This window comes from Mizuhopecten yessoensis, unplaced genomic scaffold (assembly GCF_002113885.1).
Source record: "Mizuhopecten yessoensis strain PY_sf001 unplaced genomic scaffold, ASM211388v2 scaffold7901, whole genome shotgun sequence".
Lineage (NCBI taxonomy): Eukaryota > Metazoa > Mollusca > Bivalvia > Pectinida > Pectinidae > Mizuhopecten > Mizuhopecten yessoensis.
Genome location: NW_018407279.1, coordinates 61,458 through 87,934, shown reverse-complemented (window position 1 = coordinate 87,934; position 26,477 = coordinate 61,458). Strand labels below are relative to the sequence as shown.

At 38.4% G+C, this 26,477-nt stretch overlaps 1 protein-coding gene across 2 annotated transcripts; it reads right to left on the bottom strand.

Annotated features, from left to right (window-relative positions):
* Window positions 1-2,920: 2,920 nt before the first annotated feature.
* Window positions 2,921-21,545, bottom strand: LOC110454495. Of its 2 annotated transcripts, none has more exons than XM_021504008.1 (11): window positions 21,457-21,545; window positions 14,761-14,857; window positions 10,529-10,608; window positions 9,594-9,665; window positions 7,091-7,199; window positions 6,633-6,778; window positions 6,262-6,330; window positions 5,656-5,755; window positions 4,732-4,853; window positions 4,168-4,318; window positions 2,921-3,019 (listed from the first exon to the last, which is right to left on the bottom strand). In XM_021504008.1, the coding sequence occupies exons 2-11, from the start codon at window positions 14,855-14,857 to the stop codon at window positions 3,006-3,008; spliced, it is 960 nt and encodes a 319-aa protein (XP_021359683.1). In that variant the 5' UTR covers window positions 21,457-21,545; the 3' UTR covers window positions 2,921-3,005. The 2 variants fall into 2 exon arrangements, with proteins under 2 accessions (XP_021359683.1, XP_021359685.1); XM_021504010.1 differs by having other exon boundaries at window positions 14,761-14,866; window positions 21,457-21,519.
* Window positions 21,546-26,477: the final 4,932 nt, after the last annotated feature.

Genomic DNA, 26,477 nt, shown 5'->3' with positions numbered 1-26,477 from the left:
TCACGTGCCCAAAACCAGACTTACACCCTATATGATCGGTCAGGCTATTTTATTTACGTTAAGTTCTTATATAAAGATAATATAAACTCTGCCGAACAGTACTTTCTCCTAGATGAAATATATTCATACACACAAATATATATTTCATGGCCACAATAAACAACCTGACAAGCATGCTCCATGCAAATGCGGTGTTAATAATATTTTCCAAGTTAATTAACATTGTCTTTCATAGTAATACAATGGTGCCAACACATTGCTAATGGAGATTTTTCATTCTCTGATAATGAAGTCTGACTGTGAGTAAATCCCTCCACAGACCTGCTGTCCCTATACCACGACAGGCTGGGGCAGACGAAGGAGATCGGCCAACAGGTCAACAGAAATCGGGAACCGTCGACAATTTCCGTACACGAGAAAATAGTTTTCCTATTTAGTTCACCGATCTCTAGTCTCATATATCAGATTTACCTACCCTTTACTATTCCAACTTATCGGAGTCGCCTTCCCATGTTATCAAACTCACTGCTGTGCTTGACTGAGGGTAGCAGCGGGAACCTTAAGTCATAGCTCTGAATAGATTTTAAGCTTTTGGAACTATTAAGAATTTCTAAATTTATAATCAATCCGACATTTTTAGCTGAATGTCTCATAGCTAGACTAACGGTAAAGTCAGCTGCAACATAATCTAAGACGCCTGAGATTTTCGTGTTTGATCTATCTTAGCGTTGAAACGAAGGTTACCCGAAGCTTACGTATTTCATCTGTTGTCTCGTATTGTTACACGTAGCTTAAACTTCGTGAACCCTGTGTCCGATTCTTTTATTGTTTTATGGAAGATGTACCGGTTAGTTTTAGTTTAAACCGGATAGTTGGATTGCTTAGTGAAATGTTTACATTACACTGTGGTGTTTAATTAAACTTTCCACTCATTGCTATTTGTATTAGTTATATCATAAGAACCGGGCAATATGTCAGTTATTGTACGAGAGGAGCGGGGCTACTTCTCGAGCGCGTAGCGCGAGAGATGTAAGCTCCGCCCCTCGAGTACGATAACTGACATATTGCGAGGCCTATGATGTAACTGACTTGTCGCATAAAGTGTCACGTAACAATTTAAAAGATAAAGTTTGGTTATTATATAAAAAAAAGTTTGCAGCATGTCGGACTTCGTCTCAAACTTAAGGCCAAGTTTGGCACACGATGACTTTGACGACCTGGACGATACATTCATATGTCTCAGTTAATGACTCGCATTGAAAGTGACCCAGAAAACATCACTGAAAAGTGTTAGAAGACCTAACTCCTGCCTCTTTCGGCGATTAAAGATGAGCCAGAGGAGGAGTAAATACCCGTTAAAAGCCGCTTCCCGGATCCTGTTGGAAGGACAAAATGGTATAAATTGAGGATGCTAAATGTCAAAATAGTAATATTAAGCCTACTACTGTGAATATTAACATGCCTACAGAAACGTACAAGGTCCTATTTGCTGGGTCAAAGTGTGCGGTCATGCGTAAATAAGCTCAACAGTAAAAATCACAACGTCGTGTTGAGGAAATGTTAAGTGTCTATCAATGTGAATATGTTTCTTGATTAACTCATACCCATTTGTGGAATGTCGAAATCAACTGAGCAATCCAACGTGTACGCTCCAGTACAGTGATTTGTGTAAAGACTTGCGCACTTTCATTTCCGCATTGAGATTTCTATCAGCATAGCACGAGGTCGGAGACAGCATGTGTGTTTATTGTAATATTAATTAATTAATAAGATTATGAATAAGTTGTTATTTTTTATTTTATATAGTTATCTTTTTGTCATTTATCCGACTGTTTAAATACGTTGATTGTCAGAGAAATCAACGACATATATAGCCTCCTATTGTTAGCAAGCTTTATGCCAAACATAGGAACTCCCTTAACTCGAATACTCGGATAACTCGAAGTTTCCGAACGATCCCGTCGACTTCGAGATAACGAGGTTCGACTGTATTTATAATATGGCTAGAAAAGTGTTTCACAATTGCCTTTTGTCTTTTAATTATAAGACGGACTAGTTCATGCTAAAAGTTGAAAGTTACAAAACGGAAAAAAAGATAGACCGCGGAACCTGGAAAGGTGAAATTTGTTAAATTGTTTGCAACGATGTTTCTGAATAAAATGTGTTTGAACTTCCATTATTTGTATTTTTAGTTATTTCTCACGGTGTCGATATCCTATTAACATTCACTAATTGGCCACTTTAAACTCTTATTGGCTGACCAATGAGAATGGAGAATTCCATTGTATTCAGTATATGGGAGGAGCCTCGCTTATACCATATGGTATTACTAAAACTGTGTAAAACAAGTTGGTTATACCATAGCTAGATCAAAGGGAAAGTGACACGTCTTTGCGACAATGTAGATAAAGATGATACTAACAACGTGTGTATAGACAGGAAACTGTTCGCCGTCGGCATGGTGACAGGTGTAGCGTCTCTGTTTGGAACGACGTTCGCCATTGGCTACCACGTGTTGAAGATGCGGATCAAGCGGTCTTTAAGATTGGGGATGCTACTTTAAATGATCCATCCTTGGCACTCGGAACTGACTTGGACTCGGCCTTAGGCTTACTAAGATTTCTTTCCTCTTTTTGAGTTGTTTTTGAGTTGGTGCGTTATAGATCCGTCAATATAGGCCGGGGTCGTTTTCATGTTTAGGTTCCTTGTTGTGATATTTACCATGAACTGACCAGCCATTGTTTCAGAAGACATTTTTTTTGTCAGTTTGAAATGTCCCAGTTGTGCAGCCGTTTCACATTTACACTTATTTCAGTTGGCAACGATGTGCATGGCGCAGGATTTCAACTGTTACCAGGGGGCATAACTCCGACTCTTTTTACAGGACGAGGAGCATCAAAAGAACATAACACAATGCCGATTGGAAGCAAACTGATTTATTTTCATGATATCAAGTAACATTCATTGATATAGAATCATCGTTCGCTGTACAGTGTGATCATTCTTCATGACGAGGATACTGGAATATAATATACACAGGATCACAAACTAGTGTCATATCTTAGTAATCATCATGAGCGATATTTTTACTTGATCAAATCATTTATCTATCTTTGTAAAAGAAAAAATATCTCTAAAGGTCGAAAACATATTTTTTTTTACATTAAAATGAGGAGATAGAACGTATAATTTGAGATATTCTTTATCATAAAAAATATTTATCTTTGTGAAAAACCCCACATTTATGTAGAATGTTTCAGTAAAATGGTATTTTTTGCATTTAATTGTAAACCTATGACGTCATCAATTTTTGTGATATTATCATGGGCGTTTAATAAGTCATGTCACATTTCAAAATTAAAGTGATCAGCTATTCCATAGCGTAACAAGGTTTCGACTACATGATCAATATAATTTATATCACTGACACATGTTTAAATAGATTATTAAAATAGATAACTGTACAAATGGTGGCTTTTAATTGTAAATATATATGTTAAAATGGTGATATCACGTGATCAATATGTATATCCGTAATACTTACGATGTGTGACGAAGGTCATACTTACGATGTGTGACGAAAGTCATACTAACGATGTGTGACGAAGGTCATACTTACGATGTGTGACGAAGGTCATACTTACGATGTGTGACGAAGGTCATACTTACGATGTGGGATGAAGGTCATACTTACGATGTGTGACGAAGGTCATACTTACGATGTGTGACGAAGGTCATACTTACGATGTGATGAATGTCATACTTACGATGTGTGATGAAGGTCATACTTACGATGTGTGATGAAGGTCATACTTACGATATGTAATGAAAGTCATACTTACAATGTGTGATGAGGGTCATACTAACGATGTGTGACGAAGGTCATTCGTACGATGTGTGATGAAGGTCATTCTTACGATGTGTGATGAAGGTCATTCTTACGATGTGTGATGAAGGTCATTCTTACGATGTGTGATGAAGGTCATTCTTACGATATGTAATGAAAGTCATTCTTACGATATGTAATGAAAGTCATACTTACTATGTGTGATGAAGGTCATACTTACGATGTGTGATGAAGGTCATACTTCCGACGTGTGATGAAGGTCATACTTACGATATGTAATGAAAGTCATACTTACAATGTGTGATGAAGGTCATACTTACGATGTTTGATGAAAGCTGACGCCGAGGTGCTACCGAAACTATTAGTAGCAATACATGTCCATTTGCCGAAGTGGTTATGTGTGATCTGAAAGAATGCTGTGGTATTTCGAGGTCCGAACGCCACCGGCTTTGGGAACACACTGGTACCAGTCTAAAATTATTAGTACATAAATGACCGTCATTATGATACAGGGTGTGTCATAGTCTCGTTCAACAAGACTCTTGTTGTCTGCGCTAGCTACGCCGAATAGAGTGATCAAGCGTCTGGTTGAGCGAGACTATGTGTGTCAGTGAAACTGTTTTAACTACAGAGTGTCTTTGAAATGTTTTAAATACAATGCGTTTTAGCGAACCAGTCAGGAACACAGAGCGTGTTAGCAAATTGGTAATTGTCCGTTAAAATGTTTGGTCCAAGTAAATTCATAAATATCAAGCTTACCAAAATCAGTACATATTAATTGCTTATGATGATGAAAGACGATATGGGTTGCACTGAACAAACGGATAAAAAACCCATTTAAGTCGCTGCTTTCTATGACATGTATCGTATATATGTGTATTTACGGCCGATTCAAACGTCCAGGTGAGAGTTGCATTTGATGATTGGTCTGCTTCACATCGAAGCCTCGTGACGTCATCCACTTCTAACGTCCGATTAAATGGTTTAGTCACAATCTCTGGTAATACTGTAAAAACGATAAGAGAGTCAGGATTAAAAGCTGTTTAAGTGTTACTTACCAACACTGTCCAGTGATAATATATATATTATGACTTTACTATCATACTGAACACTGAGTTAATCACGACCTTAGCTGTTTATAGGCCGATACACAAAATGAAACCAAAACCATTGAGTTATCCCCAACAGCCAAAAGGTATATCCCCTGGCATTCAGGAAAAAGATAATCTTGTTTAAAATACTGCACACTCTATTAATAGATTAGAGACTGTTAAAAGTAACTTTTCCCTAACTGACTGGAATTTAAAAAACCCACAAAAAAATGAAAAAAATGAAAAAAAGTAAAACTGCACAATTACCTTACCCATGTTCTGACTGAAGTTACTTCCTCTGACTTACCGCTCTGACTTACCGGAAGTAGCAACCATGTAGTTTGATACTGAACACTCAGTTTGCCCAACACAGACCGGGGTTATTTCTCCTATAATTCAATAACCCTGTACTGCTAATATGTATCACTGCACACTCGGTTTGGTAAATATAGACAGAGGTTACTTCTCCAGACATACCAGAAGTAGACAAACCTGGGCTGCTATGCTATCCTGTTTTTGTACCTAACTACTCAAATGACATACCATAATATATAGCGCATGTTTTGTAAAATTGCACCCTCTCTCTGTATCGTATACACACACCATCACTACTTTAAATGTAATTCCATATCTTTATTTACCACTAACAGACTGAGATTAGAGTTAACTTCCCCTGACAAACCGGATGTATATAGCTACTGTACTGTATGCACTTACAGTGTAGGCCACACAGGTCGACGTTACAGCCATCCGCGTCACAACAGCGCTTGCAGAATGGCGCTTGATTAGACGCTACGCCGGTGTAATGTGTGCAAGCCTGAAACAGAATCGTGATAATGTTTTAAAATGTTGCAGAATAGAGTGTAGACATATTTCATTGGTAGTTTATCTACTAACTCATAATCTTCTATTGATGGCCACCTTAAACGGCTGTGAAGTTGTGATTGGTCTCCTGTTTATGGTCATCTTTCTACTGTTCTTTAAAATATGAGGATTTGTCACCAAAATATGGCGACAGTGATTTTGAGAGTTTTGCATACATGTGAAATTCCCCAAACCGATATCAACAGCTTTGGGCGAAAATATCGTAAACATGCGAACGACCAAAGTTTTTGAGTCTGTGTTTATGCTTAGTTTTAAGGATCATTGTCCTTCTGCACTGTTGGTTTTCCTATATACAGTAGCCTCCCCTTAATTTTTTCCTTGGATTTAACTGTAGCAAGTTGGCCCAGTACACTTCCGGTGACCAGATAACTCAATGTGTAACCCGAAGTTTTTAGTTACAATATTTGGCAATGATATGGGGATCCTTAAGAGACATACCTGTCGGCTCTCACATCCCATTGAGTAGTGTGTGGTCGTGCCTAGCGTTGCACGTGTAGTGTAGCATTCCTGTAACATGGATAGTGATAAATATGTAATTTATTGGTTGCAATTTATGTGGCCATAGTTAAGACAATTGACAACTTCCTCGGCTCCAAGATGGCGACTTCAATAATCTGATATAGGCTTAAATACAAAATTGACTATGTTACATTCTAAAACATATATAGATATAAATTGTTTTTGTTAAATGAAAAATGAAATCGTTGAATATCCTATATTAACTCATCTAATTTTTCATTATATTTAGCGCCGTATTATAATCATAAAGCTTAATGTATTACACATTTATTTTACCGGAAGTGTTATACCTGCCCTGCTGCACATGCCAAGCTCACTTGACAGTCGGTAACTTTCGTGGCGTCAGAACAGCGGAAACATGATCTCAGGTTTTGCGTCACGTTACCGGATGTGGCTGTAGTTAAGAACGAGTTGGGTGGCGGTGTCGAGATCTGACCTGCGGGCATCAATTCCGGTAGAAACGATAGAACGTTGCGACAATTAGAGTATAATGGGATGTATCTCCGAGTATTCAAGAAATAAACCCACCTTTGCTGAACCTTTTTTTTAGGAAAAACCTTTTTTGTTCTCATTGAGCTGGTTTTTGTCTGTTATACAGCGAAAATTTTACAAGCCATGATACAATCTACATTTTTGTCTTGTGCGGATAATAATGCAGGAGAAAAGTCATGTTTGGACGAAATAATTCTTATTTCTGTAATTCTTTTGAAAACAATTCGAGCAATCACTCTACTAGATCCTGTCTTACCGAGGTCACAAATATGTTCGTTACATAGGTCTCTGGTGCAGCACCTGTAGCAACCTGTGGCGTCACGTTTTCCTATCCCTACAGCCGTGCTCTGGAGTATACTGCAGTCCTGTAACCGGAAGTCAGAGTGTGTGACCGAAATGAATGTTTGTGAGCGGAAGTAAGGACATGTGATAATGATGACTTTAACCGGAAATCAGAGAGCGTGACCGTTATTAATGTTTGTGATCGGAAGTAAGGATATGTGATAATGATGACTTTAACCGGAAGTCAGAGTTTGTGACCGTGATGAATGTGCGTAACCGGAAGTAAGGACGTACGATAATTTTAACTTTGAGTAATCGGAAAGCAAAAAGTTTGATGAGGACGTCAGGAGGTGTAACCAGGATAACCTGTTTTAGACCTTAAATTCTATTTAACCGTAATTTTCATTACCAAAGTAGAACTCTATTGGAATTTAACGTTTTACATACGAGTGCATTTAATGTAGAAGTTAAATCTAGACTTTTACACTTTTGATATTATTAGCGATCTTGTGTGTGAATGTAGAAATGTGCCATGCAAACAAACAGTGCAATGTCTATAACGGTCTACAAGAAAAAATCAATAACGGTTCGACAGTATCTCTCGAATTTCCGATAATACACACTGTTATTCTTTGGTTCTCAAAATCTGACGCTTTAAAGGAATATTTTTTCCTCAGTTATAATTCATACTTAACAATTTCAAAATCAGCTGTACACACCTAAATAATAATAAATAATAATAATTCGAGGTTCTTATATACGCTTTATCATAATCTAGTTAGTAAGGTTTCTCAAAGTGGTTCACAAATTGTTATCCGTGGTTAAAGGGCCTCTGCAACCAGCCAATATCTGTCTCAACTCCCTTGGAAGCATACAGCCGGTGCTGCCATTTCGGCGCTCATAGCTAGCATTCAACAATTCTAGCACTGTCCAACCACGTACTCATTTACAGCTGATTAGACTAGAAAAAGCGGAGAAAAGTATCTTGTTCAAAGATACAACACATACCGTGCCGTAACGTGACTCGAATCCGCAACCCTTCGGTCACGAGCCCGGCGTCCTACCACTACCGTGCCTCCAAAAGTAATAATTCGAGGTTCTTATGTACTGCAATGCCCAACCACGTACTCAAATAACTCAGTTATTTCCACTTTCACTTCCGTTATACCCAGAATGCCCAACTTTCCTTTCGTTTAGTTATTTTCATAGTTTGCATACCGCAAACTGCGAGGGATCGTCAATTATAATAACTCGGCAAGGTCCTTACTTTATTTAACCACTGAAGAGTTTTTGTCATTTTGGGAACAGTTTCAACCACAACGGTGAAGTCTGAGTATAACAATGATAATTTTTCAATACGACATGCGTTGCATTGTTATTTTAACAGAAGGAAAAAAAACATTCAAATTTGAATAAAACAAACAACTTTAATTCTGTAAACATATTACGCTAATTCAACATCAGGAGTGCACAGCAGCTTGGCTTTAGCTATCAAGGATTTGTGTCATGTTATTATTTTGTTACCTTCCGAGTAACATAGTTTAAAATTATTATACGTCGTTGTTGTTTTTAGCTCACCTGGCCAGAAGGGCCGTGGTGCGGCGTCCGTCGTCAATATTTTATTTTCAACAACTTCTTCTCAATAACCAAAAGGCCCAGGGTACTGATATTGGGCCTGTATCATGCTGGGATGAAGGGCTACCAAGTGTGTTCAAATGAACGACCTTTACCCACTTTCAAGGTCACAGGGGTAAAATGTCGTAAAATCTTCAAACAACTTCTTCTCAATAACCAAAAGGCCAAGGGTACTGATATTGGGCCTGTAGCATGCTGGGATGCAGGGCTACCAAGTTCGTTCAAATGAATGACCTTGACCCACGTTCAAGGTCATAGGGGTCAAATGTCGTAAAATCTTCAAATCACTCTTCTCAATAACCAACAGGCCTAGGGTACTGATATTGGGCCTGTAGCATGCTGGTATGAAGGGTTACCAAGTTTGTTCAAATGAATGACCTTGACCCACTTTCAAGGTCACTGGGGTCAGATGTCTTAAAATATTAAAATAACTTTTTTCTCAATAACCAAATTGCAAAGGGTACTGATATTGGGCCTGTAGCATGCTGGGATGAAGGACCGCCAAGTTTGTTAAAATGAATGACCTTGACCCACTTTCAACCTAATATCCTTGTTCGACATTCAAGGTTACAGGGGTCATATGTTTAAATCTTGTAATAGGTTCTTATGAATCAAAAACTGATATTCTGCCTTATTCAATAAGTGAGCGATGCAGGCCCATTGGTCCTCTTATTTATTTTGCCATGAATAACCGGTGCTAACCTGGTCTCCAATTCATCATCCTATTATCTTTTCTGATCAAAAACACGAAAGAGGTCAACCAAAAAGATGAAATCGTAGAGGAGCAATAAATAACAAATGACACATAAAGGCCAATATATAGATACATTTGTTTAGCTTACCTTGTGAGAGAGACATCCCCTCTCTACTACCACTGACCCCGTGACCCTTACTATCTCTCGTGCGTAACAGCCCTAGACGGCAAAATAAACGACAAGAATGTTATTTTTTGCATCAGAACCGCAATTTTTTAGACCATAGAATGACATGTCTTTACTATATTGAATTGGATGTGAATATTATATATATCAACTTCATGTTTATGCCTATTATCATTGTTATCATGCAATTGTAAATGTATGACGGGAGAAGACTGTGATTAGTTGTATTAAGTTGTGCCCAATCCCTTATTGGCAATAAAATATGTTTATAAAGTCAAGTGAAATAAATCGATGGAAACCATATTAATCTTCGATTACCAGAACTGCTCCATCTAATTCTAGTTACGCTGTTGTCAGTTGAACAGGAAGTCCATGTGCGGTCTTCTCTGGTGACGGATTTCCGTTTTCATTTGCTATATTTAGTGTATGTATGATGTATTTATGTGTTTTCATGTCACAGGAGATAAATGGAGTCTCGTTATTTGGTGTGTTTTAATTATAACTCTACCGAACGGGTTCTATAATCTTATGTTAAGATTCAACGGTGATTTTGTTCATAATTGTCTTACAAATATGAGCGTTATGAGCGGTATTCCAAAAGAGAAAAACGTGAAAAATACTTGGGATCAAAGGAAAATGGCGGAGAGTTCAGAGTGAGAAAAATGGAGAAAAAATACATCAATTTCAAAAAATATATAAAAATATTCAAAACAGCATCTTAACTGAATGTTTTACTTATATATTCTGTTGGTTCGACCCGAAAAGTTGAAGAGATAGATAAGCTCATAATATTTAATATCTACTTACAACGTTAACTATAAGTAATCAGTGTGTTACCGAGTTATCAGTTCATAAAACTTTGACAATATCACGTGAACGGTTGTCAGGGTACTGACCTCGCCTTCGGGACACATAGTGATGCCGCTACAGTTGGAATTGTTTGTCACATTGTGGCACTGCATACAAATAGGGCCACCTACAACATAAAACAGGGTCAAGGTCAGTTAAAAATAGACTGTAATGTTGGATTAAGTGCATGGAGCAGTGTGGGTAATGTTTTCATCGTTTTGTCAAATTTAGATCTTTATACAGACAATTCTCTTGAGGAAACGTTAAAAAATTAGACATGTTTTTCATATCATGTAGTTTTCAAAGAAAATAGAAACAAATTGCAAACAGCTAGCATCAATGGCACTTTTCTTGTGTCGCTCAAATTTCATATTTTTCACTAATGATGGAGCCACTATGCATAGATTTCAGCCCTTATATAGAAACCACACAATTAACCGGAGCATGCGCAAATAATGCACATGCATTAAAAAGCATGTCTGGAAAAGGTGAGTGGATACTTTTGGCAATTCAACTTAGACAATGGGACACATTTCAGCTAATCAGCTACTACTTTTAAGAATGATCATTTACGTATATTTTCTCTGAGATATTGAGATGAAATAACATTGATTATTGTAAACAACATATAATCTTTAACAATGTAAAGTTCTGTCGATGTTAAAAACAACGGAGATAACCGGGACGCGGGTGGTGCAGTGGATAGAGCAGTTGTCTTTCACCAAGGCGGCCGGGGTTCGATTCCCCGATCGGATGTGAAAAGGTTGGGGTCACCTGCCCGATCACGTCGGTTTTCTCCGGGTATTCCGGTTTCCTCCCACACAAAGACACCCCCACGCGCTAACATCCGGGCCAACAAGAGTTATTAATATAAGTTACTGTTGTTAAATAAATAAAGTTTATATTTTTTTATTTACAGGGACGCGCCGTTCAAGTTTATCAAAACACCTTTACTGAAAAAGATTTTTTTTTATTATGAAAATGATATTAATAAGAATAACTAATTCTAGGTTAAATTTCCTGTGTTAATGTTTCTATAACTATCCATTAACATGTATATCAAACCAAAGCAGCTGTTAGGGAATAATTGACTGGAGGCAGGATGTTTGTGTCAATGTACGTTACCTGAACTACTTAAAGCTCAGATGGTCTACAATCGTTGTTTTCGTACGTCTGAACGAGATTTCATCCAATCACAGAAACGCAAAGAAGACAGATTAAGGTTAGCGCGTGATAAACCCATATTAAACCGAAAATCATCAAGAGTTACATGATACCGATGGTTTTAAGTACGATTGTCGGATACTAGTGCAGCATATGCATTCGTCAGTATTATATATGTATTGCCTTCACTGTAGGGAAACACGGTCCTTTGTTTTCTCCGAGGTTAATTTGTTTGTTGGTTTGTTTGTGTTGTACATCCTATTAACAGCTACGGTCCTTTAGGGACATGCCAGGTTTGGTTTGTTTGTGTTTTACATCTTATTAACAGCTATGGTCCTTTAGGGACATGCCAGCTTTGTTTTGTTTGTGTTGTACATCCTATTAACAGCTATGGTCCTTTATGGACATGCCAGGTTTGGTTTGTTTGTGTTGTACATCCTCTTAACAGCTATGGTCCTTTATGGACATGACAGGTCTGGTTTGTTTGTGTTGTACATCCTATTAACAGCTATGGTCCTTTATGGACATGACAGGTCTGTTTTGTATGTGTTGTACATCCTATTAACAGCTATGGTCCTTCAGGGACATGCCAGGTTTGGTTTGTTTGTGTTTTACATCCTATTAACAGCTATGGTCCTTCAGGGACATGCCAGGTTTGGTTTGTTTGTGTTTTACATCTTATTAACAGCTATGGTCCTTTAGGGACATGCCTGGTTTGGTTTGTTTGTGTTTTACATCCTATTAACAGCTATGGTCCGTAAGGGACATGCCTGGTTTGGTTTGTTTGTGTTTTACATCCTATTAACAGCTATGGTCCTTCAGGGACATGCCAGGCTTGGTTTGTTTGTGTTTTACATCTTATTAACAGCTATGGTCCTTTAGGGACATGCCAGCTTTGTTTTGTATGTGTCGTACATCCTATTAACAGCTATGGTCCTTCAGGGACATGCCAGGCTTGGTTTGTTTGTGTTTTACATCTTATTAACAGCTATGGTCCTTTAGGGACATGCCAGCTTTGTTTTGTATGTGTCGTACATCCTATTAACAGCTATGGTCTTTTAGGGACATGCCAGGTTTGGTTTGTTTGTGTTGTGCATCCTATTAACAGCTATGGTCTTTTAGGGACATGCCAGGTTTGGTTTGTTTGTGTTTTACATCTTATTTACAGCTATGGTCTTTTAGGGACATGTCTGGTTTGTTTTGTATGTGTTGTACATCCTATTAACAGCTATGGTCCTTCAGTGACATGCCAGGTTTGGTTTGTTTGTGTTTTACATCTTATTAACAGCTACGGTCCTTTAGGGACATACCAGGTTTGGTTTGTTTGTGTTTTACATCCTATTAACAGCTATGGTCCTTTAGGGACATGCCAGGTTTGGTTTGTTTGTGTTTTACATCTTATTAACAGCTATGGTCCTTCAGTGACATGCCAGGTTTGGTTTGTTTGTGTTTTACATCCTATTAACAGCTATGGTCCTTTAGGGACATGCCAGGTTTGGTTTGTTTGTGTTTTACATCCTATTAACAGCTATGGTCCTTTAGGGACATGCCAGGTTTGGTTTGTTTGTGTTGTACATCCTATTAACAGCTATGGTCCTTTAGGGACATGCCAGGTTTGGTTTGTTTGTGTTGTACATCCTATTAACAGCTATGGTCCTTTAGGGACATGCCAGGTTTGGTTTGTTTGTGTTGTACATCCTATTAACAGCTATGGTCCTTTAAGGACATGCCAGGTTTGGTTTGTTTGTGTTGTACATCCTATTAACAGCTATGGTCCTTTAGGGACATGCCGGGTTTGGTTAATTTGTGTTGTACATCCTATTAACAGCTATGGTCCTTTAGGGACATGCCTGGGTTGGTTTGTTTGTGTTGTACATCCTATTAACAGCTATGGTCCTTTAAGGACATGCCAGGTTTGGTTTGTTTGTGTTGTACCTCCTATTAACAGCTATGGTCCTTTAAGGACATGCCAGGTTTGGTTTGTTTGTGTTGTACCTCCTATTAACAGCTATGGTCCTTTAAGGACATGCCAGGTTTGGTTTGTTTGTGTTGTACCTCCTATTAACAGCTATGGTCCTTTAAGGACATGCCAGGTTTGGTTTGTTTGTGTTGTACCTCCTATTAACAGCTATGGTCCTTTAAGGACATGCCAGGTTTGGTTTGTTTCTGTTGTACATCCTATTAACAGCTATGGTCCTTTAAGGACATGCCAGGTTTGGTTTGTTTGTGTTGTACATACTATTAACAGCTATGGTCCTTTAGGGACATGCCAGGTTTGGGTTGTATTTGTTGTACATCCTATTAACAGCTATGGTCCTTTAAGGACGTGCCATGTTTTGGTGGTGGAGGAAAGCCGGAATTCCCGGAAAAAAACCACCGACCTTCGGCCAGTACCTGGCAACTACCACACGTAGGTCTCGAACCCGCGATCCAATGGTTAATCATGTTAAAAGAATCGCGATTCCCTACTGCCAGGACAATATGCCGGAAAAAAATCTAAAACTATAGCACAATGGTAGAGATGATCGGGCCGACGAGCCATAATTGTTGTCTGCTTCCGTCATTCGGAACTACTTATAAAGGTTGTGGTGGCTATTTTCCTAGAGAGTCTCCGAATAAGGGAAATACGATCGGTGAAACTTGACGGTTAGGGTGAGGGTGACATGATGTTTCGTTACTCCTCGTGTTTATTGAGTGATGTCAGTTCGTCATAAATATATAAATATTTCAATAAATAAATAAGTTATTCAACGAACAAATTAATAAGAATGTAATTAATTAAATAAATAAATATATAAATAGAATATAAATTGTAGCAAACTTTCCTACGTCTATGTAAATAGTTAAGTCTCGATTCTTAAATGAAATAAATAAATAAATAAAAGATAACGGAAATATTCAAGTGTGTAGATTCCAGCAAACTGATATACGACTATGTGAATAAGTAAGTCTAATACCTTCCGTGAAACAATAAATGAATAAAAAAAATATAATTTTTAAGTGCGTTGATTACAGCAAACTTATACACGTTTTTGTAAATAATTATGTCTAATTCCTAAATGGTATGAGAAGTGACTTTGTCCAGATTACCGTGATTCTATTGTAATTTACTTACGGGCGGTACATGACGTAAGTGTCCACATTATCACACATATCACCAGCAGTGACGTCAGAGGTTCCCTCACCTGCAGTGACGTCATAGTTGCCCGCATCTGCAAGTACAGCAAGTAAAACAAGAATTGCAGCAGAAATTGTCACAGAGTCTTCAAAGCTATTCACGAGGTCGCTAATGATGCGTAAAAAAATGGAAATCGAATCCGCACAAACGAACTAAACTAATTGCGGAATAAATGTCTTACCCAATCAGAGGCCACGGCGGCCATATTTAATATGGAAATCGAAATTTGGTCATTGGACAGAAATATTACCGTTTAGTATCATTTAAAAAGTATCAAGAATCTGAGATAATACAAGAAAGACTGACTAAACGTACATTGTACGAAATACCATAATCTCACACGGACAAAATATACTGTATGCCAGGGAACTTTCACTCTGTCTAATATTCGCCCTTCGCCGATACACTCGATGTTCACCCAGTGTCATGTTGTCCTCACATGTAAAAACTGTATATAGTTAGCTGTCTACTTATATTCACTCTTATGATGAATTCGCCTTCATAGCGGAGGGTGAAAAAGGCGAAAATAATACTAAGGGAAAATTTTATGCAGGCAGTAAACATATATCATAGCAATATCTCAAAACAGGCAACAAGATCACACAGGTCCACCCAGTAGTCTTAACAGCCCGACAATACAATAAGATCATACAGGGCCACACGGTAGTCTTAACAGCCCGAAAATACAATAAGGCCATAAAGGGCCACACGGTAGTCTTAACAGCCCGAAAATACAATAAGGCCATACAGGGCCACACGGTAGTCTAAACAGTCCGACAATATAATAAGGTCATACAGGGCCACACGGTAGTCTTAACAGTCCGACAATACAATAAGGCCATACAGGGCTACATGGTAGTCTTAACAGTCCGACAATTCAATAAGGTCATACAGGGCCACACGGTAGTCTTAACAGTCCGACAATACACTAAGGCCATACAGGGCCACACAATAGTCTTAACAGTCCGACAATACAATAAGGCCATACAGGGCCACATGGTAGTCTTAACAGTCCGACAATACAGTAAGGCCATACAGGGCCACATGGTAGTCTTAACAGTCCGAAAATTAAATAAAGCCATACAGGGCCACACGGTAGTCCTAACAGTCCGACAATTCAATAAAGCCATACAGGGCCACACGGTAGTCCTTACAGTCCGACAATACAATAAGGCCATACAGGGCCACACGGTAGTCTAAACAGTCCGAAAATGCAATAAGGTCATACAGGGCCACACGGTAGTCTGAGCGGGCCGACATGAGAAAATGGTCATACAGGGCCACACGGTAGTCTTAACAACCCGACAATACATTAAGGCCATAAAGGGCCACACGGTAATCTTAACAGTTCTACAATACAATAAGGCCCTACAGGCCGACACGGAAGTCTTAACGGCTTATCAATACGAAAATATCATACAGGTTTATCTGTTTGATTTTGCATGTCGAAATGATTATTAAAGGTAAGAAAATATGCTGTCACTAATTGGCCCGATTCATAAAACGCTGTTGACAGCAGGTCAGTCTTTAGTGACAGAACTAAGGTTATGAAATAAGGTCGGACCCAGCAATCTAATGCTGCTTTCAGGCGAGCCTTGACAAAGCCTTGGAAGGCCCGCATAAACATTTGAAGGTCCGCCAGGATTTATACCCGAAATGTTACATTTAAAAACAGACAAACCGTTTGTCCCACATAAACGAACAGGCCCCATGTAGCTCAGTTAGTTAGACATACAGAAAAGCAATATAAAGTCCAGGGTTCGAATCCTGTTTGTTTATTTCTTGTTTATGTCTATTTTTCGTAAAATTCCCTCAAGGTATGGTTTTCTTTTGGGATATGATTTATCAAATTTATAGTCAAGAAAACCCCCCATATTTATAGTTTTCGGCAGTGGTACGGGGTTCATGAAGCGGCAGTGGACAAGTGGTTAAGGCGTCTGACATTCTGCTACCACTAGCCCTCCACCACTGGGTCGCGGGTTCGAGGCTTACGTGGGGCAGTCGCCAGGTATTGGTCGCCGGTCGGTGGTTTTTCACCGGGTACCCCTGCTTTCCTCCACCACCAAAACCTAGCACTTATTTAATTGACCATAGCTGTTAATAGGACGTAAAACACAGACAAACCAAACAAACCAAATCCTGAAGTAAAATAGCTATTTCATCGTCTTGAGACTGGCCTCAATTAATAAACAAAATATTGAAATTCTAGTTCATTGAAATGTTGTCTATTACTGAAATCTTAAATCATTATGTAACTTCACATACATGTTTAATCAACATATTGCAAAGCAAGCGTAATTCTGTCTAAAGAGATTTCCGAGAGAACTTGATGTTGCAGACATCAGAAGTATAGACGTACACTGACGTTAGACAGCTGATCTCCATCATTATCTCTTCCTTCCCGACTGACGTCTGTGATATCGAATGTCATTTTTTAAACCTTTTATGTTGATAATTAATCATTTTTCCTATAGCTGTGATATAAAACACATGTTCTGCAGGTAGTTACGCGCAATTGATGTCGAACGGATATTCCTTGGTCAACGCCGTAATTTACGGTATGGTAAAGATACATGATAGATCATAACACACAGCTTATATCGCAGTACACTGATACTGATAGGTAGACCATTACACACGGTATGTAACACGGTACACGAACAACCATTACACACGGTATGTAACACGGTAAACTATTACACATGGTATGTAACACGGTACACGAACAACCAATACACACGGTATGTAACACGGTAAACCATTACACATGGTAGGTTATACGGTACACGAACAACCATTACACACGGTATGTAACACGGTAAACCATTACACATGGTATGTAACACGGTACACGAACAACCATTACACATGGTATGTAACACGGTAAACCATTACACATGGTATGTAACGAGGTACACGAACAACCAATACACACGGTATGTAACACGGTACACGAACAACCATTACACACGGTATGTAACACAGTACACGTTACCATTACACACGGTATGTTACACGGTACACGAACAACCATTACACAAGGTATGTTAACGGTACACGAACAACCATTACACACGGTATGTAACACGGTACACGAACAACCATTACACACGGTATGTAACAATGTACACGAACAACCATTACACACGGTATGTAACACGGTACACGTTACCATTACACACGGTATGTAATACGGTACACGAACAACCATTACACGGGGTATGTAACACGGTACACGAACAACCATTACACACGGTATGTAACACGGTACACGAACAACCATTACACACGGTATGTAACACGGTACATGAACAACCATTTCACACGGTATGTAACAAGGTACACGAACAACCATTACGCATGGTATGTAACACGGTACACAAACAACCATTACACACGGTATGTAACAAGGTACACGAACAACCATTACACACGGTATGTAACACGGTACAAGAACAACCATTACACACGGTATGTAACACAGTACACGAAACGCTTACACACGGTATGTAACACGGTACACGAATAACTATTACACACGGTATGTAACACGGTACACGAACAACCATTACACATGGTATGTAACACGGTACACGAACAACCATTACACACGGTATGTAACACGGTACACGTTACCATTACAAACGGTATGTAACACGGTACACGAACAACCATTACACATGGTATGTAACACGGTACACGAATAACCTTTACACACGGTATGCAACACGGTACACGAACAACCATTACACACGGTATGTAACATGGTACACGAACAACCATTGCACACGGTATGTAACACGGTACACGAACAACCAGTACACACGGTATGTAACACGGTACACGAACAACCATTACACACGGTTTGCAACACGGTACACGAACAACCATTACACATGGTATGCAACACGTTATACGTAACCATTACACACGGTATGTAACACGGTACACGAACAACCATTACACATGGTATGTACCGCGGTACACGGTAAACCATCACACACGGTAAGTACCGCGGTACACGGTAAACCATTACACACGGTATGTACCGCAGTACACGGTTAACCATTACACACAGTTTATACCCTGGTACACGGTAAACCATAACACACGGTTCATACTATGGTACATAGTAAACTATTTCACATCCATAATACACGGTATGTACCACGGTATATGATAGACCATTATATAAGTTATGTACCGCAGTACACGGTAAACCATTACACACGGTATGTAACACAGTACACGGTAAACCATTACACACGGTATGTACCGCAGTACACGGTAAACCATTACACACGGTTTATACCCTGGTACACGGTAAACCATTTCACACGGTTTATACTCTTGTACATAGTAAACTATTCCACATCCATAATACACGGTATGTACCTCGGTATATGATAGACCATTATATAAGTTATGTACCGCAGTACACGGTAAACCATTACACACGGTATGTACCACAGTACACGGTAAACTATTACACATGGTATGTACCGCAGTACACGGTAAACTATTACACACGGTATCACCGCAGTACACGGTAAACCATTAGACACGGTATGTACCGCAGTACACGGTAAACCATTAGACACGGTATGTACCGCAGTACACGGTAAACCATTACACACGGTTTATACCCTGGTACACGGTAAACCATTACACACGGTTTATACTCTGGTACATAGTGAACTATTCCACATCCATAATACACGGTATGTACCTCGGTATATAATAGACCATTATATAAGTTATGTACCGCAGTACACGGTAAACCATTACACACGGTATGTACCACAGTACACGGTAAACCATTACACATGGTATGTACCGCAGTACACGGTAAACTTTTACACACGGTATCATCGCAGTACACGGTAAACATTAGACACGGTATGTACCGCAGTACACGGTAATCCATTACACACGGTTTATACCCTGGTGCAAGGTAAACCATTACACACGGTTTAAACTCTGGTACATAGTGAATTATTCCACATCCATTACACACGGTATGTACCTCGGTATATGATGGACCATTATATAAGTTATGTTCCGTAGTACCATTACACACGGTTTTATACCCTGGTATATAGTGAACTATTCTACAACTTTTATACACGGTATGTACCGCGAAACACGGTAAACCATTACACACGGTTTATACCCTGCTATATAATGAACTATTCCACGACTATTACACACGGTATGTACCGCGGTACACGGTAAACCATTACACACGGTATGTACCGCAGTACACGGTAAACCATTACACACGAAAATGTACCGCAGTACACGGTAAACCATTACACACGGTATGTACCGCAATACACGGTTAACCATTACACACGGTATGAATATCAGTACATGATAAACCATTACGCACGGTATGTACCGCAGCAAACGGTAAACCATTACACATGGTATATTCAAGCATTGAACTGCTTTCATTTGGAATTCATATTGTCTATGAATGACAGTTGAAATCAGTTCAATACTTATATTTACGATTTTTGGAATCTGTTCATCTCATAAGAAGTTCAATTACACTTATTATTATAATAGACCATTACACACGGTATGTTAGGCGGTATATAATAGACCATTACACACGGTATGTTAGGCGGTAAATACTAGACCATTACACACGGTATGTACCGCGGTATATAATAGACTATTACACACGGTATGTACCGCGGTATATAATAGACCATTACACAGGGTATGTACCGCGGTATATAATAGACGGTTTTACACGTTTTTATAACGCAGTACTTGTTGAACCATTATACATGTTAAATACCACGGTTCTTGGTAGAACATAGCACAGGTATGTACCGCGGTATATAATGAACATTACACACGGTATGTTAGGCGATATATAATGAACATTACCCACGGTATGTTAGGCGATATATAATGAACATTACACACGGTATGTTAGGCGGTATATAATAGACCATTCCACACGGTCTCTGTAGAGAGCGAAAGTGAAGGTAACCCCTGGATGTCGAGGATGAGTAAACTATTACATACAATATCTCACGTCGTACTTGGTATAACATTGCACTCGTTATGTACTTTGGTACATGGTAGACCATTAACCTTGGTAGCAATTTCTCTGGTTAATATATCATTGGGGCATTGCTTGTCTGTTACTAATTAATTCTGATTGACTTTTAATAAGAGTATTGAATAGCTCAAAATATCAATTAAATATTTATATATACATACATGGATTTATCTCCCCTATACCATCTGCTATATATAGACTGAGGATTTATGCTATTTATAATATATAATTTGCATCAATTTTTTTTACTACCCGTTTCATCTTTGTCTTTGTCATGTCAACCTAAGGGGAGAAATTATATGGACATAGCCTGCTGTTCAATCCTAATGTTTACTCAATAAAATATGATGAAATTATATTAATTTAACCATGGTTACACTTTACCTAGTGTGTCATTACACGTTATGTTGCATTTTTATTTGGTTTTATTACCCAGCAATTGTGTATCAAAGAATGATAATCATCTACGAAGCGTATATTTATTTCATAAATTTGTTTTTCGAGGGGTTAAATAATTCTGTTGTAATATCCCAATATTTCTATATTAGACCTACCTTAAGCTTGAAATGTCGTAGTCACGTTTAGGTAAGTACGTTGATCGGTGTTCTCAGACCTAGACGTGATAAGATAAGACCTGTATCCAGGCCAATGGCAATGCATGTTCTATCCCAGCCCCAATACATGTCAGTGTTTTATCCCACACCTAGTTTCTTTAAAAATAATATTTTGTCATTAATTTATTAAATATTGATCCCCTCTCCTGATTCATACTTCTCGTTCCCTCCTTCACGAATGCTATTGACTCCGCCATGATATGGTGTGGATTACTCTATGGAAGAGCAATGTAAGTACAATGACAGGAGGTTAACTCAATGTTGTGTTTCTGTGTAGTCGTTATTGAAGAATAGAGTTATCGTTCTTGTTTGCAGAACAAAAGGTCGGACCCACGGGGACTTGACACGTTCCTATCCCTCTGGTCGGACCCAGTAATCTGATGCTGCTTTCAGGCAAGCCTTGACATTTGCAGGTCCGCGAAAATTTGTACCAAAAATGTTACATTTAAAAACTGACGAACCGGTTGTTCCGCATAAACAGACCCCTGGTGATTTTCAGCAATTTTGAAGCATTATCAACACGCGGTTGTTATGGATTAAAAATAAAAATTAAGATACGAAAATCAAGATTAATATTGTTATCGTGTTGCGATACACACGCTGTGATCTGTACGGGTGATAGAAAACACCAAGTCTATGCTGTTTCCATGCATGGATACAGGCAATTGTATTTCAAAAATAGGTAACGTAACATTTCCCCTTGGTTCAATAGGTTGTAATCGAATGATCTGACTAGCATGGTTACTTACCAGGGCTGTCTATCTCGACTACTTACCAGGGCTGTCTATCTCGACTGCTTACTAGGACTGTCTATCTCGACTACTTACCAGGGCTGTCTATCTCGACTACTTACCAGGGCTGCCTATCTCGACTACTTACCAGGGCTGTCTATATCGACTACTTACCAGGGCTGTCTATCTCGACTCAAATGTGTTTAATAACATGTCGAGTTATTTGGAAGGTGTATCGCCATGTTTAGTGTAATATAGGCCATAGCAGTGTATTCATGACTCAATAAACCTTCTAATGAGTGTGATAGTTTTTTCCCATAAACTTTCCAGTTGACGTATTCATACGCGACAGCAAAATAGTACGGGAAATAGTCCTATTTATAGATTGTTTTGTCATGTTTCTTTAGAAGTAATCATGTATTTATTATTTATGTTGTTTTAACATTGCTATCATCACAAACATCGAGTTGTCTTATCATAACCACCTAATACATTTATAAATGACGTCACATGTCTCGGCACCTTCCGTGTTATTCTACTTGATCATGTCCGATATTTTTAGATAATTATTTGGCCCGGATGTTAGCGCATAGGAGGTCTTAATGTGGGAGTAAACCGGCGTACCCGGAAAAACCCATGTGGTCGGGCAGGTGACCTCATACCTTTTAACGTCCAATCGAGGAGACGGGAACCCCGGTCGAATTGGTGAAAGGCAAGTGCGCTATCCACTACGTCACCTGACCACCCGTAATTATTTTAGGTAAAACACATTATTTACAATTACTGTATTGTCACAAACAGAAAACAAAAGAAGAGCAGCTATGTTTACACGCCAATAAAATGAGTCAAAAACTTGACCTAGCCGGTGACGTAACAATTGGCGTAGGAATACAAATACACAAGTCAAAGGTTACCAAGGTCCATTCATGTTTACAAACAAAAAACACTTGATGGTATTTCATATAATATAATGACTTGTTGTTTAGTAACAGAGCATGCTATCTTTTTTTTCAATATAAACTTTATTTGTTTTACAACAATTATGAAGGAAGTTATTTCAACTGATATTAATCACTATTGTTGGCCCGGATGTTAACGCGTAGGTCGTTCTAGTGTTGGAGGAAACCGGAGTCCCCGGGGAAAACCCACGTGGTCGGGCAGGTGACTCCATACCTTTTCACGTCCGATCGGGGAATCGCAAGTGCGCTTTCCACTGCACTACCCGACAACTCATTTTTTTTCTTTCTTAAATTTCCCTTTACAGTCGGATTAATATGAACAATATGAATACGCGTACGCCTGATATGTATAAACAACGAAGATAAACTGTCCTGTCCACGCAAACCTTATTGGACTGGACTGACGACTGAGGTAGCTAGATCGGGTCTCTGGTAAACAACAACAACAACAGAAAACGTCATGTGGCAACAACGAAATCACAAACCTACACATCTATAGGCTAAATGTGTGATATCATTAACATGGGTGTCTTGGTTACTCGGAAAAATACATTAAAATGTTTGAAAACATTTGACTCAGTCCTTTTTGTTCCCATGACGACCAAATGCAGTCGCAAAGTTCCATGGGAACAACGTTTCATTACTAAAATGTATTGTTTTGTTTGGATATAAAATCCTAGTTTAGCTAGAAATACCATTTCATAACCGTTAAAAATCGTCCTTAGTTTGACATGACGTCCATGTTTCCATAGTTACAACTCGTCCGATCGCTGAGAACATGAAACTGTGTTGAAAATAACATGTCATTATTGTAGATTAAGATACCAATAATAACACCTGCTATTTCCACTAGCGCTTTCCACTGGCATCCCAATTCGTACAATATTAATGGTTTCTACATGATTTTACAGATACTGCAAAGTTCTAATATTTAGCAAGTAATTGAAATCCTATTAATCTGTTTCCTCGCCCTGTCATATCCTTGTTTTTGGCATGGCCACAATAACTGACGCGCAAAAGGAAATAATGTATAAACACTTATTTTGCAGCTATTATGATCCTGTATCATTGTTGTGTCCCAAAATCTCGTACTGTGACCTATGGACACCGGTGCTTTGGGAGAGTTTCGACCACATTGTGGAATAGCTTACCATCTGCTATTAGAAAGTCAAATACCCTGGTCAAATTCAAGAGGGGCATCAAAACTCACCTCTTCACGTCTGCATTTTAGGCTCTTTACAAAGACGTCATGTAAATAACACACTTTATTTATTCATTTATGTGCCCATTGCGATGATTAACTGCTTGCTTAATGTATAAAAGTGATTGTAAGCCCTTGTTTTTGTTTCACAATTATAACTTATACTATTATCCATATGTTGTAAAGCGCTTTAGAGTCATTTTACAAATTAAATAGGGCGCTATACACATTAAGTATATTATATTATTATATTATCCTATACAGCTACTACATCGGAGTCCCTGGATATGCTATCGAATCACGTGGTATTGTTAAGATATCTTACATGTCAGTTTCTAAGTCATCGGGCAATCAAAATCGTTCACTACAAAACCATTTAGTTGATATGGTCAAAACTATCCAAAAGAGGGAGGTTCATAAATTTAATTTTAAAATTGTTCTATTTGAAGTCATCTTTTTGTGACTCAAACTGCTTATTATCGAAATACTTCCATTAGACTTACTCTTTATTATCAAGTTGATATTACGAATTGTTTCATATTCAGTAGATATGATAGTTCTATGGAAAATGTCTGCAATATTTAACCCTATCGGTTATCAAAATTCTCTGCTTCAATAAATCCTTTGTGACATTTGAGATAAGAGTCACGTGTGTAGTTTGACATCAGTGTGTTTAAGAAAGTTAAAATGTCGTTGTTTCATTATTTCGCGGCGAGATCTTGACATTTAAAAAAATATCGTTGTTTCGTTATTTTGGGGTGAAATAACGACATTTTTAAATGATTAAATGTCGTGATATCGCCGCGAAATAACAAAAAGACGAAAGGACGACAATTAGAACACGAAATTACGACAGTTGTATGTCGATAATTATCGCGTTATCATTTCGTCATTTCGATTGACTTTTGTCGTCTTCTCGACGAGATGACGACAATTAAGATACAAATATGATGTCGTTATTTCGCCGCACAATAACGAAACAACGACATTCTATAATTTAACGAAATGGCACAAATAAGCCACCATAATTTGCTGTGTTTACTTACGGCAATAAGATATAACATAGCACCAGACAATTATTATCATCAGTATATGCCAATAATAGCCTATTTAATGTTGTGTCAGTCCTGACGAACGTTTTAAAAAGGGTAACTATTATACTTTAATAGCGTTTTAACGCGAGTCACAACAATTTATATACATATATAACGAGGTATTGTGTTTCTGACCGAGCATTGCTAATAACGAGTCCTTAAGCTATGCATGAAAAATAATATGTACCGTGATATTCTTTTCATTTCCCATCTACCTATGTCATTATGCCGTCATGTATCCTTTTAGTGTGACTTTTATTGTAGTTTGAAAATCAAAATCACACAACACATCTGTCTCTGCAGCTTCTGACGATCAGGTGTATTTGTTCTCAACAATATGTAGATGATGGTTGTCCTAGAGACATTCCATACATATGCGCTTTGATAGAGTGTGAAAAACTGTGATAGGTAGATGCCAGTTGATTGTCACTTCTCAATCGACTGCCAACAGTAAACAACACGAAACAGGAGAAGGAATCGCGCAAGTGTTAGGAAGCACCGTTATACCGCACAAATCACAGAAGTGTCGATATTCGGACGTATACAGTGCAGTGTAGCGACATGTGCGTGAATATTATGAAGATTCTGTCATAAATTGTGGATGTGACTAAAACCTAGCTACGGTAAGTCTAACTGTCGAATAGCTTTTATGATATTAACTATATCTTGTGTAGCGGAACCGGAATGGGCGACCAGGTAATTTTTCATCATGCTTGCTTTCAGATATTTGTTTAAAACAAGTAATTAACTATCTGGAAAAAAAAACCAGTTTAAAAAAAAAAATGTGTTAAAATACATACTTACTTGTTTCATTTTGACGTTAGATACTACGATTTACTAATGAACCAGCTTGATATTGATGTAATACAGAAAATCAAAATCAAAAGTAGGCCAACTCAAGAAAAGTCACGTCATTAAAGAAAAAACACGGACAATTCAAGAAAAATCGCCCCAGATCCCGACATTCGGAAATTCT